This window comes from Chinchilla lanigera, unplaced genomic scaffold (genome assembly GCF_000276665.1).
Source record: "Chinchilla lanigera isolate Chin_1 unplaced genomic scaffold, ChiLan1.0 scaffold00048, whole genome shotgun sequence".
Taxonomy (NCBI): Eukaryota; Metazoa; Chordata; class Mammalia; order Rodentia; family Chinchillidae; genus Chinchilla; species Chinchilla lanigera.
The window spans coordinates 3812363-3831531 of record NW_004955449.1 but is presented as its reverse complement, the minus strand read 5'-3'; the positions used below and the strand labels follow the sequence as shown (position 1 = coordinate 3831531).

The following is a 19169-nucleotide window of genomic DNA, read 5'->3' as shown; positions in this document are numbered from 1 at the left end:
GAACTAGAGAGGCCACAGTGCGAAGAAAACAAATAATGAGAATGTCTCACACAGCAGAAACCACTTCATGTTCAGAACACGGATTTCAAGCTGTCTCCGTGGAGTTCGAGGTTCTACCAAGGCCCCTTGTTTTAAGCAGTATTCTAAGACTTTGTTACAAAAGCACAAGCCTTGTTACTAAAAGAAAAAGTCTGAAGACTGCTAAGTGAGACTTCTAGGGGCTTCCAAGTTTGATAATTTTCTTCAAATATGAAATTTTAAAAACTAGACATTGTTACTTTATCTGTATTTTATTGCTAGGAAATTTAACAAGCAGAATTTTAAACTTCGAATGGCTTTCAAAGTATACATAATGTGACTAATTCCTCTCTGTGAGAAGTAAAATCTACATAGACCTGTGACATCTTGTGGAACAAGTAAATTACAGGCCCAGTTCTGTTTGTACTCACAGCCCTGTTCAGTGAAATTGAGTGCAGTTCTTTTCCCACTACAATTTCATTCCTTTTAGTAAACTTACTCGGAGAAATGTTTTGAAATTTTATAGTATATGTTCTCTAGTTTGGCGAATTTGACAGAAAGTTTGAAAATTCACAGTGACAGAGTTTTTGTAAACACCTAGGTGCAGTATTTTGAGGAGGTAACGTTAAGATAGACTTATGTTTACGAATTGCTTTTATCTAGGTGTACATATATGAAGTCTTTAAAAGAGATTTCAGTCAAATCCAAGACCAAGAATATAACAAATCTATGTCATATCTGTAATAAATAAGATATCCATCTCTCTCAAAAATTTGAACCACGAAACCTCTACAGAGAAGGTTTGATGTTCACAGGTTTTACTTAGAAGAGGTAAGGCACTAAATTTATATGATAAGGCATTCTCTCTCCAGTTTGCTGACATGTGGAGTTAAGAACAGACTGTATTCTCCCTCCCAGCCCAGGGCCTAAAATCAATACTTTCAGCACAATAACATCAAAGACTACCTGAAAATAAAACTAAGTTTTCTTTCATGAAAATACTGGGGCTAATGTAGGTAATTTTGGTATTTTTAGAAATACATTTACCAATAAGTGCCTGCTCCTTGGGAAGTTAGATCCATTCCATCTACACCATAGCTGTCATCATCCATAATTTTGGATAGACCAAAATCAGTAATTTTGATTTCTCCACATGCTGTCCCATCTACCAGAAGGATGTTGCCTAAGAATAAAATACAAGATTATTTTTATGATACATATATGAAAAACATTAATGTTTCAAATTAACTTTTTAGATGTATATATGTATTAAAAGTGACAATAAAAGCACTTTTAATTCTACTAGTGTTCCACTGATGTTTTACAAATGGAATCAATAAGCATGTTTACAGACAACTTAATATGACTTCATGAAACTATGCTGCTTAGAGCTTAAAAAATTATTAGACACATTTCATTAATTACCTGGCTTAAGATCGTAATGTATAATAGGAGGTTTGATTTCATTGAGATATCTTAGTGCATTTACAATCTGCATTACAATAGACCTAGCTTCTTTCTCTGACATTAATTTGTGTTGCTTCAGATAGAAATCCAAATCATTGCCTTCACAATATTCTAACACTGTACAAAACCTACAATGGGAAAAGAGAAAAATAATTAGACATAACTATTATCTAGTAATCAAAATTACAATGGAGAAATGGAGGACAGTTGTATCATCATCAAAGGACAGTGAAAGCAAAAGCAAACATATCTTTTCTTAAAAGTTAAATCATTATATCCACTTACGTATCTGTATCCAAGGAAAAATAGTCATACAGTTTAACTATCCTAGGGTGATCCAGTTCTTTGTGTATTCTATACTCTCTGCAGGCATGTCTATGGGAAGAGAGTATATTAATTTTCCAAGACAATTAAAAAATTCAGTTTATAAAAGCCATAAAGTACTAATATTTACTTGTGGTAGTTTTCTTTTTTCTCATCTCTCCAGCTTTTATTAAGCTGATGGATCTTCACAGCAGCATATCTTTGTTCATACAGGTCAAAAGCCTAGGGTTCAAGGCAAAAACCAGTTATGTCCACAGACCAACTGAATAGCTAAAGGGATTTTTTAAAATCTTGGTGAAAAATTTTATAATAATACAGAACAAGAATGAGCACTATACTCTTTGGCAATCATCTCCACTAAGAGTATACAGTTCAATGAGACATTAATCATTAGCAGTGAGGTACAAGTTGGGTATAGTGGCACATGTCTGTAATCCACGCTACTTGGGAGGGCAAGGCAAGAAGATCACAAGCTCTGAGCCAACCTCGGCAACTTAATGGGATTCTGTCTTGAAATAAAAAAGGGCCAGGGATGGTAGTTCAGTAGTGGAGCACCTCTAGGTTCAATCCCCAGTACTGAAAGCAACAAATATACCAAATAAATGAGATACAAATTTCATGGTGATAACTCAGAGAAAATCTCAATGTGAATTTTCACATTCAAGTTTTATAAATGTCAATATACTGAACTGAGATGAAACTGTAAGGCTATATTTGTTTTTAATATGGACTTGCTTCTCTATTCTGGCAGTAGCAGTAAGCAGCCAGAAAAAAGGATGGCTGCAATGCTTTTTTGTGGGTTGGATAAAACAAGGCTTATCTTTGTTAGCAATCCCCTTACTTCTTTGTCATTTTTCTGAAAATTAACAAGTTCCTAGCAATTTTCTAATTATTGAAACAATCTATACTGTTGATTGGTTTTGCACATTCTAGGCAAACTGTCTACCATTCAGCTACATCTCCAGCTCCCTTGGACTTTTTTTTTTTCTTTCCTGGAATATTTTTTAAAACAAATCCCAGAGAATCTATCATCTCATTCACAAATTCTCCAGTATTTATCAGTAAGAGGCAGTATTACCAGACCTAACTACATCAGTATTTCTTAACCTCATTTAATACCCATTCTGTCTTCAATTTTTCTTGTTTGCCTCCCCTCAGAATTGTACTGGGTTTGTTCAATCAACAGCCTATCTCTTACATTAAGAAAACACTGTATGGTCAGTACTTTAGAGCTTTACATGACTTACCACCTTCCAAAACACTAAATGCCATTTTAAAAGATTTACTAATTTAAATTGCACTGTGATTTATATACAAAGGTATCCCTTTAAAAACAAGCTTGGAGAATAGGGTTAGAGCTCAGGGATAGAGCACTTGTCTTAAGTATGCAGGAGGCCAGGTTTGGAACCTAGCCCATTCCCAGGGGAGGGGTGCTAGGGAGGACAACTTAGCAGCTACATATTTGGTTAATAAAGACTCTCAGTGCCCCTACCCAATCCATTTAACCTAAAGGAAAGGAAAAAATAGTAAATGATTGTTTTGTTACAAAAATATAAAAGCATGAGATCAGACATATTATAGGAATGCAACAGTCAAGATTATTCTCTCGAGTCAGATAAACTTTCTGGCTGAGTGGCTCTGTGCTGTCACTCTCTGAGTCTCGGTCTTATTTATGGAGTTAGAGCTGTTGCAAGGACTAAATGGAGATGTACAAGTGTGAGGACAGTGTTTCGACTCTAGAGACGGACAATGTAAGCCACAATAACCCCTCTTTTTGGTAATTACATTGAGGACATAATATCAACAAAGAAAAGACAAGTATTTCTTTTGTTTTGTTGTTTTGTCTTTTTTGAGACAGGGTCTCACTATGCAGTTCAGGCTGGTCTTGAGCTCACTTTATAGCCCAGGCTGGTCTCTAACTGGCAACGATCCTCCTGCCTCAGCCTCCTGAGTGCTGGGATTACAGGTGTGTGCCACCATGTCTGGCTTAAAACAAGTATTTCTTATTCACATGCTCTTAATTCTTCACACTAATACATTTATGAGTGTGAAGAACAGAATAAAATTTACATTACCTTATACACTTCACTAAAGCCACCTCTTCCAAGCAGATGAAGTAATAAATATCTTTCATTTAACGTTGGGTGATCTTTGAACCTTAAAAGTAGGGGAGAAAATCCACTCAGGCACATTAAAGGCACATAAGAAAGTTCCTTCTATATTAAAGTTACATTCTCTCTCTCTCTTTTTTTTTTTTTTTTTTAATTTTTTGAGACAGAGTCTCACTATGTAGTCCAGGCTAGTCTTGAACCCACTATGTAGCCCAGGCTAGTCTTGAACCCACTATGTAGCCCAGGCAGCCCTTAAACTCCTGCCTCAGCAACCAGAACGCTGGGATTACAGGTGTGCACCACCACACCTGGCTATGAAGTTTCTTTGTCTTATTCTACTTGGACCTATTTCTTTGTCAGTTACTCTACTGTTAATTTCAAATTCCACTCAATTCTTCTTTTCATTCTCTACCAGTCTACCTGCATGAATATCATCTATCTCAAGGATTTGGTGCTCACAATGCTTAACTTTTATAGCTGAATAATGATCAATTAATATATTCTCATAGAGACCTAACAATTACTGTGCTGATATAAAATCCCTTATCTACTTATTCTTCACAAATCACTTCTCTTGAAAAATATACTTTTATATTAAGAGCTATGACTGATCACAATATATAGTAATGACATATGATTAAAATATATTCATAAATAGGCCTTTGTCCATGGTTAAATTTTACTCTTTAGATTTCTACCAAGTCAAATTTTATCAATGTAAAAAGGAAGGATTTTTCAAAACTTGTTAAAAAGCTGGGTGTGGTGACGCACACCTGTAATCCCAGCACTCCGGAGGCTGAGGCAGGAGGATCGTTGTGAGTTCAAGGCCAGCCTGGGCTACAAAGTAAGCTCAAGGCCAGCCTGAACTGCATAGCAAGACCCTGTCTCAAAAAAACAAAAAGTAAATAAAAAAACCAAAAAAACAAAACTTGTTAAAAAAAAAAAAAGTCACACTATTGGTATTCTTACTATTTAACTTTCACTTACCTGTTACATAGTAAACACTTAGCTGTGTCAACTCATTTAGTTAATAATGATCCCTATGAAGTAGGTCCTGCTACTGTGTCTATCTTACAGATGAGGGTACTGCTACACAGAAAGGGTAAGTCACTTGCTTAAGATTAACAGTTAACACATGGCAGCACTTTGCAGAAAAATATACTTCCAAAGCATGCACTTTTGAAATTAAAAATAGCTCAAAAAATTTTAAGAGTTTTTTTATAGTCTGAACTGCAAATAGAATGCATTTTATTATCTTATTAAAAAACTGCATATATGTTTGATAGTATAAGATTTTCTTAAAAGATATTAATAAGAGATTTCTGCTTTACGATACATTATAAATCTCTAATAATTCACTGGGGTTTTTTTGTTTTTTTTCTTTGTCTTTTTGAGACAGGGTCTCACTATGCAGTTCAGGCTGGCCTTGAGCTCACTTTATAGCCCAGGCTGGTCTCTAACTGGCAACGATCCTCCTGCCTCAGCCTCCCAAGTGCTGGGATTACAGGCATGCACCACCACACCCAGCAGTTCACTTTATTTTAATCAATCTATCATATCCACAAAGTCTGAACCTAGCTTTTCGGATGAGTTAATTTTAAATTGTTTTTTCCCATCTGTATTAGCAGAAATTTTAACCTGATAGAACTTAGAATTTAGATTACTTCATAATTACATTATTTCCATTCACTTTACACATGGAATGATCTATATATTTATGAATTATAGATATATATGTAATTACAAATAGGTACACTTCCATAAGCAAAATATTCATATTTCGTAACAGAAACCAGCTACTTCTGATTATGATGCTCATATTAAGTCCTGAAGCTTTTTCCTTTAACTTTTATTGCCGTTTATTTTATGCTGAATTTATTCTGTGCTGTTAAGGTTTTATTTTATTTTTTTTTCAGTACCGGGGATTGAACTCACGACCTTGCGCTTGACAGGCAGGCGCTTATGCCACTGAGCTACATCCCCAGCCCTGTGCTGTTAAGTTTTGTTTCTTTAGCTTCTTCTGTTATTTTTTTTCTTGAACCTCCTTTTCTGGTTTAGGAAAAACTGGTTCCTTTTCAGTGAGGATCAGCTCAACATGGCAGGAGGAGCTCATGTACAGATAAATCTGACCATGATTTGACTAAGTACAGGTGCATACTGAGTGCTGTGTTCACCTGAATGTGTTAAAAAAAAAAAAAAAAAAACAAAACACAAAAAAACGAGAATCTATATCTAAACCCTTAAGTCCAACATTATTCTCTGCATTTTAAAGCATGTGCAGCAAAAATTCACTGTTTTGCGCTATCAAGTCTGTATCTAGCCCCAGTGCTGGGGCTGGGCACACGTACCAACTCTACCACTGTAACATCAGAATGACACACACTGCTTCTTTAAAGTGACACCCTTCAGATACTTGGTGGCTTCTCTGATACGCATACCCTTGCTGGCCTGGGCAGTTTCACAGGTGTTCTTTTTTTTTGGTTTTTTGGTTTTTTGGTTTTTTTTCCGGTACCGAGAATTGAACTCATGACCTTGCGCTTGCCAGGCAGGCGCTGTGCCACTGAGCTAAATCCCCAGCTCCTTCACAGGTGTTCTTAAAGTGAACACAAAGATTTGAATCTCTTGATTTTGATTCTTTTCCTTTTTTTTTTTTTTTTTTTGTGATGTGGGGGATTAAACACACAACATTGTGTATGCTAAGTAAGCACACTATCATTGAACCATGCCCTCAGCCCTTGATTTGCATAACTCTGTGGGGTTTTCTGGATTAAGAGAGTAATGATTTTTCACTGATCACTACAGGCCAATACAGGAAAGGCAAGTATGAAGTTTTAAGTTACGCTGCTAGTCTTAAAGACAAAGTGTAAAATAACACTACTTCTCTCTTTTACATCAATTAAATCCATATAGTGCCTTGTTTAATTTCCATTTCTATCTTCTTCATGAAGCTCCCATAAGCCCACAGATTTTCTTTTCTTTGAATTCCTTTATTTTATTTTTGTTTTTTGTTGTTGTTGTTGTTGTTTTTTCCGGTACCAGGGATCAAACTCACGACCTTGTGCTTGTTGGGCAGGCGCTGTGCCACTCAGCTAAATCCCCAGCCCCACTTTGAATTCCTTTAATATGTCCTTCCTATGGTGCTTACTCTGATAATGAAGGATTAAGAGCAAAGACTGTAACTTGTAGTTCTTTGTCATTCCTTCCAAAATTCTTGCATAATGCTGGATACTAGCTTACTGGAGTAACTTTCATTGAAAGTTTTTCCTCTACTGCTACAACATTAACTTTGGTACTCAGTCAGCAAATATTTATTAAGTAAATGTAAGAGCCTACCAAGTGCTAGGCTCTGATCTAGGGTCTGAAGATAAAACAACAAAACTAAACCCGTGCTCACTTGAAAATAAATTTATAATTCCAGATACAGTGGGGATAAAATACTGTGAAAAAAATAAAACAAGATACGGGAAGATGGTAGGAGTTAAAAAAGGACTTAATGAGGGCTTTAGGGACAGCTGCTCTAATGAACATTTGGAGTAAAATAAAAAGTGAGGTAAAAAAGTTAAGCCACTCAAGATATTTAGAAGATCATCATTTCTGGTTGAGACTGGCAATCACAAGAGCCCTGAGCTGAGAAAATGTGCTTGACATGTCTGAGGAAAACACTGTGCTTATGGCACTGTGGGATGGTGAGGTGGCCAGGGACCAATAACACAAGGGCTTCCAAGCCATGGGAAAACTCTGGGCCTTTTCTAAGTATGATGAGATGCTTGACAAGGAAACAAGCACGTTTATTCGCTCCATGGAGGAGGGGCATGAGGACTTCTATCATATACAACTATAAAATACAAATAATGACTTACTGTGAATTATCTTCATTGTTTATTCTTTTGAGTTCCCGTATGTGGAGATTTCTGACTCGTTCCAAACGTTCAAGTTCTGCCTGGATTTCTGCCTCTTCCTGAAAAGGAAGAGAGGGGACTATAACAAGCTCAATTTATTTGTGATATAAAAAAGGTATTTTTACCCATGCATCAATTTTTTACACTGATGAGAAGAACAGTGCATTATAAAGTACCACTGAGTTAAAGAAGACCAAAGTGTTCTTTTCAATGCCTGAAAGATAGAAGGAGATAAGGCAAAAGCCTATTTCAAGAAACCATCCTCCATATAAAAACCTATGCCTAATGAGATGCTGGGTTTTATTCTGTACTACAAGAAATCCATTTTTATAATGTCTGTACTAAACATGACGGCAAGGTACTCTGGATGCTGACCTATAACACAAAATGAGCTGCAATTTTTCTTCCTAGTCCATCTGAATTTTAACTTAAGAGAGACAAATATATGAGTACAAAATAATAAAATGAAGATATTTTCTAATAATTAAAAGAGGAAGAAAGAAGACAGAACCACAGAGTATTCCTAGACCTTTCAATATCTGGAATGCAAATACACTCACTCATAACCTGACCACTCACTTTGGATAAATCTCCCTGTAATGCTAAACTGACATTAAAATAAAAAAGTTATTAATTGCTGTGGTGAATCTTCAGTTATCAGAGCAGATGTATGCAAGACCTAAAGAAATGTAGTTGAAACACCATTTAATTTTTTTGATAAAAATATTTTTTCATTCTTAAAATAGACATTTAGAAAAAATTTAATCTAGACACCAAAACAAGTAAGCATATGTATCACCCATGTCTCACTCTCAACACACACCTCTGTGAATATAAATTTGAGTGTTACTAAAGGATGGACATAAATATACTAAATTTCGGTAGGAATTTCTAGAAGTGCTCAATTAAAAAATACTTTTGAACAAGAATTTGTGGAATAAATAATACAGATTACCTTGACCTAGTATGTACCTAAGAAATCCAGACCACATGGAAAACAGGTTATTTGTAAACATTACATCTAAATATTTTTCTATTGTATTAGCTCCTTTGCTTTTCTTTTACTGACATCTTTTGACAATAAAAAAACTCTCACCTAAAAAAGTTAGCAATTCTGAAATATACTGAAAATATAGGCCAGGGACATAGCTCAGTGGCACAGTGCCTGCCTGGCAGGCTCAAGATCCTGAGTTCAATTCCCAGTACCAAAAAATAAAAAAAAATTAAAACAAAAGAAAGAAAATATAATTATGTCATTCAAACACAATTTTTATAAAATCTGTTAGACCTATACATAAGACCTGAATTGAAAAGAATACTGTAAGTATTATGAGGAAAATAGATCTTTACAGATTATTTATATTCCATTTAACTTTTAAAATTATTTTAAAATACAATTCAACACTGTTCTTGCAGAGATATTTAATACACATTAGGCATTAGATGACAAATAGACAATTTCAAGATAAATTTATTTTTATTTTTTTGGTACCAAGAATCAAACTCAGGACCTTGCGCTTGCCAGGCAGGCACTGTGCTGCTGAGCTACATTTCTGGCCATGATATATTTAAATAACAAGAAACCTTTCTAGAATTTGAGAAAAATTTCTAAAACAGACATACTACATAGATTTTTTAAAATTTAACTGAAATGTTCTCATTTAATATACTCTGTCCCAAATATTTCTTATCTTAATGAACAAAATGGTAAGGTGAAATCCTAGGAGATTTAATAAGCAAAGACTCATTATGAATTTAAAAACTTTGTAACAATAAATTTAATGCACATGTAGTTGTTTTTAATTTAGTCACATAAGACAGAATAGGAAACTGGCCATATAGATATACCCAGGAGTATGGAAGAACTTTAATTCATTTACACGACAGAATTTAGAAAGCAGTCTTGTTCTCTTCAGATTGCTAACAGTTGGTAGGCTAGTGAAATCCCAAATAATCTAATAAAATTATGTCAAGGCTATTAGAAGACCAGATGAGATGTTCGTTTTAGCTTTTACTTGAAGGAAGTTGTGTCATAGGGACAGTATTTCAGTGCTCACTTTACATAAATTTTACTGTATCATAAATATGTAGGATTCAACTAGATTGTTAATGCACATAATTTATATGTTGTACAATCTTCATTATGTCTAGACAATGTTAGATCCAATCTCACAAAATAAAGCATGACAAATATGTCCCATAAAAATCTTACAAAGTAAAAACACAGATAAACACTGTTCATCTTGGATTGTTATGATTCCTATGAGCCAGACATGGTGGTGCATGCCTGTAATCCCAGCACTCAGGAGGCTGAGGCAGGAGGATTGTCGCAAGTTTGAGATCAGCCTGGGTTACAAGGTGAGCTGAAGGCCAGCCTGAACTGCATAGTGAGACCCTGTCAAAAAGACCCCCCAAAAAACCAAAAAAACAAAAAAACTACTACTGGGAAAAAAATGTCAGAAGAACTTCAGGAAATACTAGATTCTAGGTACTGAGGAAGAAATGTTAAAGGAAGGAACTGTAGTTGATTCTTATATACAGATAGATATAAATCCATCACAGTCAGTGGAATATGTTTATATGTTTTATCTTTTCTGTTTTTGGTACCAGGAATTGAACTCATGACTGTGTGCTTGCCAGGCAGGTGCTGTGCCGCTGAGCTATATCCCCAGCCCTACATGTTTTATTTTGTTGCTTAAAACTGCTTGTATTTGGTGGTGTCTTAGCCCTTAAAACAAATACTTTTGAGGGAAAGATAATTCTGCAACTCTAAGGAATTTCTCTGAAATTCCACCAAGAGAAAGAAAGAAAAAAAGAAAGGTATATACTGTTATGGATTAAATATTTGTGTTCCTCCCACACTTCATACAGAAGCTCTAATCACCTAATATGATAGTATTTGGAGATGACACACTGGAGAGGTAGCTAGTATTAGACTAGATCATGAGTAAGGGACCCTCAATGATGGGATTAGTGGCCTTATGAAGGAGGTGGCACCACTGCAATCACTGCCACCAATGCCATCACCACTACCACCACTTCCCTGGGAACACAGAAACAAGGTCATGTGTAATCCAGGAAGAAAGCCCTCAGCAAAAACAAACCAGTCCAGACCTTCATCTTAGACTTTTAAGACTCCAATGAGAAAACAAATTTCTTTTAAGCAGTGTGGTACTTTGTTATGCATGCTAAGTACACTAATAGACATACATCCCTTTAAGCAAATGCTACAGGCAATACTGGTTAGTACCTCTACTCATAGGAAGGGGCATGGCCCAGTTTTGTTCTGGTTCTAGGGCATAACAGGCTCAAAAGCAGCAGCCTTAATTAATTCATCTTTGGTACACATCATTTCCTAAAGTCCACCCTGTAGGCTACACTCTTCTTGACTGACTGACATTAGCCTGTGGGCGATGCTGAAAATTAATCTTTTTCAGAGGATCCAGGAGAAGTGAGGAAAACCTGGGTTTACAATCACCACAGAATGAATCTTCAAATTCATGGCAAAGCTAGGTCACATTAGTAGAATAAAAGAGGTAATCCAGCCAGCTAAACTGCATTTGGTAAATATACTAAATATCAATATGGAAGGGGTATGAGCTAAAAATAGATTGAATTAAAAAGGACGTAGGTCTAGTGATCAAATACAAAATAAATGGTCATGTCTCTTTTCTGTTTAAAAAGCTGTAACAGACAGTTTAATAATACATACCATAGCAGTTTTATAAGTACTTCAAAATAAGGTCTGATGTTCTGAATTAGTTATATAAAAAACCAAGTCATATATACACAACCGATCTCAATATTGCCTTGTTTAAATCACCTACAAAAACACCACCTCCCAATATTTTTTAATTTTGAAAAATTTATAAAGAAGATAAAAAAGAAGATACACCCCAACACCAACTTCACTAAACAGTTTGTCTCTCACCAGACCTTCAGCAAAGAAATGCTTTCTGTGATCAACGTCTCTTCTAGTAACTCAATATCCTCTTGGCTCAACTCTCTAAGCCCAAAGTAAGTTGTAGTTACGTAGAAACTGTACAATTACAGGTTAAAACTGCTGGGTCAACTTGGAGTGGGCATTTCCCAGGGTTGCAGTTTTTCAAACTATTGAGAGTGGCGTAGATAGGGATTGAAGCTGTAAAGCTTAGTTATAAAATGGATTTCACATGTAAACCAATATATCTTCCCAATTTAAACACAGCTGTCTGAAGTTATTTAGCAAACCTAAATGTGTATTACATGTTACTCCCCACACAAGCAAATTCAATTTGCAAAAACTGACTTTTTATATTTGTTTGTCTGTTTTTTTGGGACTGGGTCTTGCTATGTACTCCAGGCTGGTCTTGAACTCAAGGTGCTCCTCCTGCCTCAGCCTCCAGAGCACTGGAATTACAGGCATGTGCCACCGCACCCAGCTAAAACTGACTTTTTATAAAGCTAAGAATTATTTTTTTTTGTCGGGCTGGGGTGGGAACCTGCATGCTAAGCAAGGGCTCTACCACTGAGCTAGATGCCCAGGATGTATTTTGATACAGCATTCTTGGCTTGCCTATAATCTATGAGAATTCATGAAAGAAAATAATTTCTGTATGTTATATTATAAAAATGGTGGAAGCTACGTAAAGCACACAGACTGGCACAGTCTGCTCAACAGTACATAACGTTACTTGGCACTCAGAAAACTCAGAAAGAGATTTTCAAGTTTAATGCCAGGTTCACTTGAGTAACAGGAAGAGTCCCCTGGAAGTTAACAACTCTAGCTCCTCAAAAAAACCCCAAACCCACACCAGAACCTTTCAGTTTCATAAACTGTACTATTTACAATGCATTTAAACCAAGAAAGTAAAAGGTAAAATTAAGAAAAGGCACTATTAAAAACTAAAAGAAAAAAGGACAGTGTATAAAAAAGGAAACATTTACTTCAGATTTATCCTTACATGTCACTCTATTATAATCTTTTTTCCAAGTATGAAATATGTACATAGAAAATATGAGGCAATAGAAATATGAACCAACCAATAACCACCAGCAAAAGACACCTATCCAAAGCAGTCCTGAATTTATCTCCGTTATAAGCCTACTGTTCTATAATCATACTTCTGCTTTTGTATGATTGTGTAGATTGAAGATACAGGTAGTAACAGAAGAGACAAAACTTACAAATTTCTTCAATGTTTTCTTTCCAAACTATGTAAGTGTTTGTCCACTTCCAACCCGAATCACCAAACCGGTCATTATTGAGGGGAGCATAAAGCATCTTCCTCAGGTGTACCTACCTAAGAAAATTACCTTATAGCCTGTAATATTAATGTGTTCCTTTATCCACACTTCATTTCTTTTTAAAAGGAGAGGGGAGTGGTGCTTTATTCTTTCTTCAAGTACATAAATATATACACTGAAATTCCTTACAGTACTAGGGAACCCAACACCTCATGCAGGCTAGAGAATGCTCCATAGTGCCAGACCTTTTTATTTTTATTTTGAGGCAGGGTTAGGGTTCAGGTCCTCCTGCCTCAGCCTCCTGAATAGCTGAGATTACAAGCATCTACTGTTACATCCAGCACCATTTTTTTGCTTTTCTTTTGGTACTGAGAATTGAACCTATGACCATTTCACTGAGCTACATCTCTGGCCCTGTTTTCATTTTTTGTTCTGAAACAGGATCTCACTAACATATTAAGTTGCCCAGATTGGGCTTGAAGTTGTGATTATCCTGCCTCAGTCTATCAGAGTGCTTGGATTGCAGGTATGCGCCACCAGGCCCAGCTACACTGAAACAACCTTAATCGAGAATGACTGTTAAAATACGTAGGTTTTCAGTCCCTCCATTTTACTTAAACAAAACAACATCTAATTGCCTCAGCACCAATAAATTAAGTTGTAATAAATGGCAAATTTTAAACATTCAATAGCCTTGTTTATTTTCTGAGTCCAGGCTGGCTTTGAATTTACCATGCAGCACAGGCGAGCTTAGAATGGCAATTCTTGGCAACTTGGCAATTATTCTGCCTCAGCCCCCCAAGTGCTTGGATAATTGCCATGTGCCCCCATACCTGGCTTTTAGTGACCTTCTTGTATATTTCTGTATTACAGGGACAAGAGTCCTTAATGTTAAATACTAAACAAAGTGTTGACACCAGCCCTAGCCCACGCATGTACAAGGCTTTAGTATGGTATACAGTAGTCCTTCCTCTTAGTTTCCTGCTTCCTTTTAACCTTTTTTCAGGATGCTAGTAGGCAATGTACATTTTTGCAGTTTGAAAACACTTAATTTCTACCCCCAAATGGGAAAAGCCTCGTCTGCTATACTCTGAATGCAAATGTACATATAAATGGGAGGGACTTTAGTTTTGATTCAGAGAACTTGGTAGCCAAGAAACTGTTTTCTATCTTTTGTGAAACAGTGATCCTCTAAACTGAACTTAGAAACCTGAATGAAACAAACTCTGCACTAAGTGATGGGAAACATGATTTCTGAACATCAGAACTACAAATGTTTATCAGTTCTTATAGTGGAGGAGGAGGAATATAAACTGAACATTTCCCATCCACAGCTAGTTCCATGTTCTCTCACCACAGGCCTCTTTTACAGGCCACACCTTTTTTGGAGTTGGTATGACAGACTGAACCCAGAGCCTTTGCACTGAGATACAGCCCAGGTCCTTTTCTGTTTTTATTTTGAGACAAAATCTTGCTAAATGGCTGAATAGCCCAGGATGGGCTTGAACTTGTGATCACCCTGCCTCGGCCTCCCAGAGTGCTGAGATTACAGGTGTGCACCAGTACCCCTAGTTCTAGTCTACCAATTTTTAAATGGAAAGCAGTAGGAACAAAATGTCAAGTGAAGAATTCCAATACGCTTCTCAGCACCTTTCTCATCCACAGGCACCAAGAAGTCAGGAACCTCATAGCATTCTTTACAGGCTTAACTGTGACTCTTCCAAGTACAGTGCTTCCCAACCAGAATTTCACTGAAATCTACTGCCTATACAAGTAGCATCTTGTGTATCACACAATGTGTTCATCTCTAATTGAGAGAAGAATTCTGAAAAGATTTCTGCTGGTTATGGCCACAAATACAAAGGTGAACACATAGATGTAAAGATGGTGCTCTCTAGCATTATATTGCTCATTATTTTCATTCACACCTAAAGTGACGGGAAATGTTACACACACAAACTTGCTCTTTGTGGTCATACTAGGAGTCTGACAAATCAGATGACAGTGGTATTCTAAAAAACCAAAAGGGATAGTAAACTTCAAGAATATTTGGGGGTCAATTCACCTAAAACCAACGCCCTGTATTCTCCACTGTTCAAAAGGCTTGCAGACAATCCATTGTCTTCCATTTCAACTAGTTGCATGGTCCACTGTGAAGGAGTGAGCAAAGAGCTGTGTACTTGTTCTTGACCTGTAAAGATTTCATCATGGAAGATTAATACTGATGTTGCTGCTGCCTGTTACTGGTTGTTTCTCTTTGCAGGTGCCAAAATCAGTCAGAGAACAGGATTTCAATGGCAGAGTTGTTGCTATATTGTTATCTCTTCAGAACGGAGGCACAAGGAGAGATGAATGCCACATCGCAAGGAGCAAAGGAGAGAGAGAGAAAGAAATGGTGTCAGGTGGCATGTTGGATGTGATTTGTTTTAGTAGAGATTGAGATGACTGTAAACTGTTTAGCTGATTCCTTCGGTCTGCAAAGATACATTTGTGTTGGTGCTGATGATTCTTGATTAATCCTGTTTTCCTGTTTCAATTACAAATTGGTTGTTTTTCTAGTAAAACTTCTAGTATTCATAATTAGGGTTATAAATCAAACATATTCTCTCCTCTTTCACACACACACACAGATATACACACACATCAAAACACACATTAAAGCCAATCCCTACTTTACTATTCTGTACTATGTAATATTCAATACTGAGATGTCCAACTTTCTATATGCATTCTCTCCAAATAATCAGATTTTTCAAATCAACAAGACAACAAAGTTTGAAGGCTAGAAAAAAAATGGCAATTCATAGCCACATGCTGTTCATATTTTAAATTTGAGTAACAGTAATATGGAGACATAGTTCATGGTCCTAATAACTTTTTAAATTCTATGTCCTCATGTTTTATGAGTAGTACTGTATTTTTTAGAAAACATTATAACTACAAAGAGAACCTATTATAAGGAAATTGGTTTTTCCAGGATTTTTTCATTGTACGTTACTTCAGTAACAGTCCTTGAAAGCACATCCACACAGCTGTCTTCAACTCCAAAATAATGATCTGATTATATAAATAACTTAGTAGAGGTTCCCCAAATCTCAAAGATAAAACTGTTTCCCATAACTAGAATTTATCAAGACAGGATGAACTGGTATGTGATTAGTTTCCTTAAACCACCATATTTCACATGGGGAATAGGTACATAAAATGGGATTGTTAGTAGTTTTGCCTTGGAGAAACAACTTGGTAAGATAGGAAATTGTTCTCTTTTTAGTAAGTGATAACTGGGGAAGTGTGTGTAATTATTGGGAACAAATTATTTTCTTTTTGAAATAATTTCAAGAATAACAAAAAGTTAATGTATGTCTTATTATATACTTGTTTTATTTTAATTCTATGAAATCTTTATAAAATTATTTGATCTATACTTTTTATCAAAATGTGCTTTATTGACCTTTAAAAAATAAACAACATGAAAATCAATATATTAGCTAGTAATAAAGGAAAAGTCTCACTGATAAAACAATCACCAACGTAGTTTCTAAGGAAGAAAATATGGGAAAGAAAGAGAAAGAAAAAGAAAAGTGCATGACAAACAATTGACTTAAAGCTGTTCTTTATCTGTAATGGGATGAAATAGTGTGCTTCCCAAAAACATAGGGAGTAGCATACACTCCCTATACTCCCCCCACACCCTAAGAGATATGCGACGAGCTACAAATGAATTCTTCTGAATACAAAGAACAATTTGCTATTCACCTACAACAAAATAATTCAAAAAATAAAGCACGAAGATATAGCCACTAAAATACGGGTAACAAAAATTTCGAGTTCTGGCTTTGTTACTCACACACTGCATTTCAGACAAGAAGACCTTAGCATTCAAAAAGTTAAAATTAATGTTCACACAGAAATGGTTAAAACTTCTGCCAGGCATGGTGGTGCACGCCTGTAATCCCAGCACTCAGGAGACTGAAGCAGGAGGATCATCTTGAGTTTGAGGCCAGCTTGGGCTACATAGTAAGACCTTGTATCAACAGTCCTCCCCGCTACCCCCTCAAAAAACTTTGTAAGAGTTTGTAAAATGTAACAGTATGTAATTCTCTTGAAATGGGACTAATGGCATCAGGTAGAGTGGGGAAATAAATCACTTATGAAGGAATGAACAATGATTACATAGACTGCTAACAATTAAAACAGGGTAGTAAAGAATTCTTGATATAGAGAAAAAGGGCAATGCCGTACAATGATTTTCTCCATCTCAGAAGACGAAACTAATAGGTCCTTAGGTAAAGTTTACATTTACATTTTGGTGGCTACTGGAAACATCTATTTATTTCAGCCATGTATTACTTTTGGAAGTTTCTGCCTGAGTCTATCACACTGTAACAGTTCTGGACTTCTTATTTTGCTAACAACAGAGTAGTATAGAACATGAACTGAACATTAAGATTTATTCAGTAGTAAATGAACTTTTTCATATTTCATTTTACCTACTCAATTATAATTACTATCATCAAATACAATGTGCAACATGAATTACCCATTTCAAGAAAAAGTAAACAGGCCTCTTATTGTAAATTCATCCAGCATGAGCTTCCTTAATGAAGGTTTATACTTCTGGCTAACAAATTTAATAATTAATTCTGCTTAAGAGTTTATTAAAGGAATAGTGAGAGAGATTAATAGAGTCATACTTGCTAATTCAAGGGCATTCCAGGTTCTAACTCTAAACCTTAAACTTGGCAATAACTGTGCAGGTAACATGAACAGCAGATATTCACAGATCAGATCCAGTCTATGGTAGAAGCTATATACTTACAAGCTGGGCTATACTTTGTGTCAGCCTAATGACAGAAGCATGTGAAACTAGTAAGATACAGATGGTAACATCTTTTCTCTTGATTCTGTGTGTTAAGTGCATGTCTAGTCTATTTTTCAGAAAACAGAATGAATTATTTTCCAACTGTGGATTAGAAGCTTATTTTTAATAATGTAACTTATTGCTTATTATTTTTTTATTGTACAACTCAAAAGTAAATACCCAGTTGTAGGTAGGCAACTACTATTATGTATTTGTGCTATAACATGACAGTACTTGCTCAGTTTTGTTCTCTGTACCACTTGCAACTTCCTTCATAAATGCATTCATTCTTCTCACCCAAAACAAGTCTTTCAGAACAAAAAATGAGTATTCAAGATATGAGGGTACGTTTCAGCATTATTAGTTGATCACTCTCCAAAAATATTCCATGATGGAGGCCAAAGAAAAGTTATGTTGTAAATTGGTTAAGAAGAAGATAAAGTTAGAAATCTAAGACTGCTCAGTAAATTTGACACAGGCTGAAAAAAAAGCAGGAAAAAGGATTATGAAAAGGATAATTATTAGAAAGAAAGTAAATATGAAAAATGTAAAAGCCAAACACTGGAAAAGAAGATAAGATGGAAGTTAGAACAGAAGGTGAGATATTCTGTAACATTTGCAAATGTTTATGTAGTAACTAGACACATAAGCACTCTTTACTTTAGAAAATAAAAGTATTTTTTGTAGAAAGCAAATATTTTCAAAGTACCCTGAAAGCTTTAAAAACAATCACCAACCAACCAAAAACAAAACCAAATCCTCCTCTGAAGCCTTTTCAAAAGTATACTTTATATAATACAAACTGTCAATTCTGAATTTAACTGCTTTAAAATTTTGGATTCTCTATCACACATTTTCATAAAGCAAGGCGTATATGTAAAATGTCATTATTAGAAAAGATCATTTAAAATTCACTATTATATGAGAAAATAATAACCCTCCAGGCAAAGCTCTAAAGATATACTTAGTATAGCTATATTTATACTTAATAACTAAGCATATACTATCCCTTTATCACCAAAGGGTGGTTAGAAAATAATTAGTAAATTTTCTATATGGGACATCAGGCATAGGTCCTTATAAAATTCATTAGCAAAATAGCTTTTGTAAGCTACAAAGAATGCCTTTCACCCCAGATAGCTCACTTGAGATGTTAGTAAGAATTGCCTCCTCAGTATTCTATAGCCATGATGAGGAGGAGGCCAAGGAGAGAAAACAAAGAGACTGAGAAAAAGCAGCTGCTTTTGCTGCACCACTAAGAGA

At 35.6% G+C, this 19169-nt stretch overlaps 1 protein-coding gene across 1 annotated transcript in view; it reads right to left on the bottom strand.

The window, feature by feature from the left end:
- The window catches only part of Tlk1 (tousled-like kinase 1), a 145845-nt gene that overhangs the window by 8937 nt on the left and 117739 nt on the right, over nt 1-19169 (bottom strand). The window contains exons 13-18 of the mRNA XM_005393240.2: nt 7781-7878; nt 3885-3966; nt 1940-2031; nt 1771-1860; nt 1444-1613; nt 1066-1201 (exon numbers count right to left, since the gene is read on the bottom strand). Of these exons, the coding sequence (XP_005393297.1) occupies nt 1066-1201; nt 1444-1613; nt 1771-1860; nt 1940-2031; nt 3885-3966; nt 7781-7878 (668 nt within the window). The remainder of the gene's footprint in view (nt 1-1065; nt 1202-1443; nt 1614-1770; nt 1861-1939; nt 2032-3884; nt 3967-7780; nt 7879-19169) is intronic.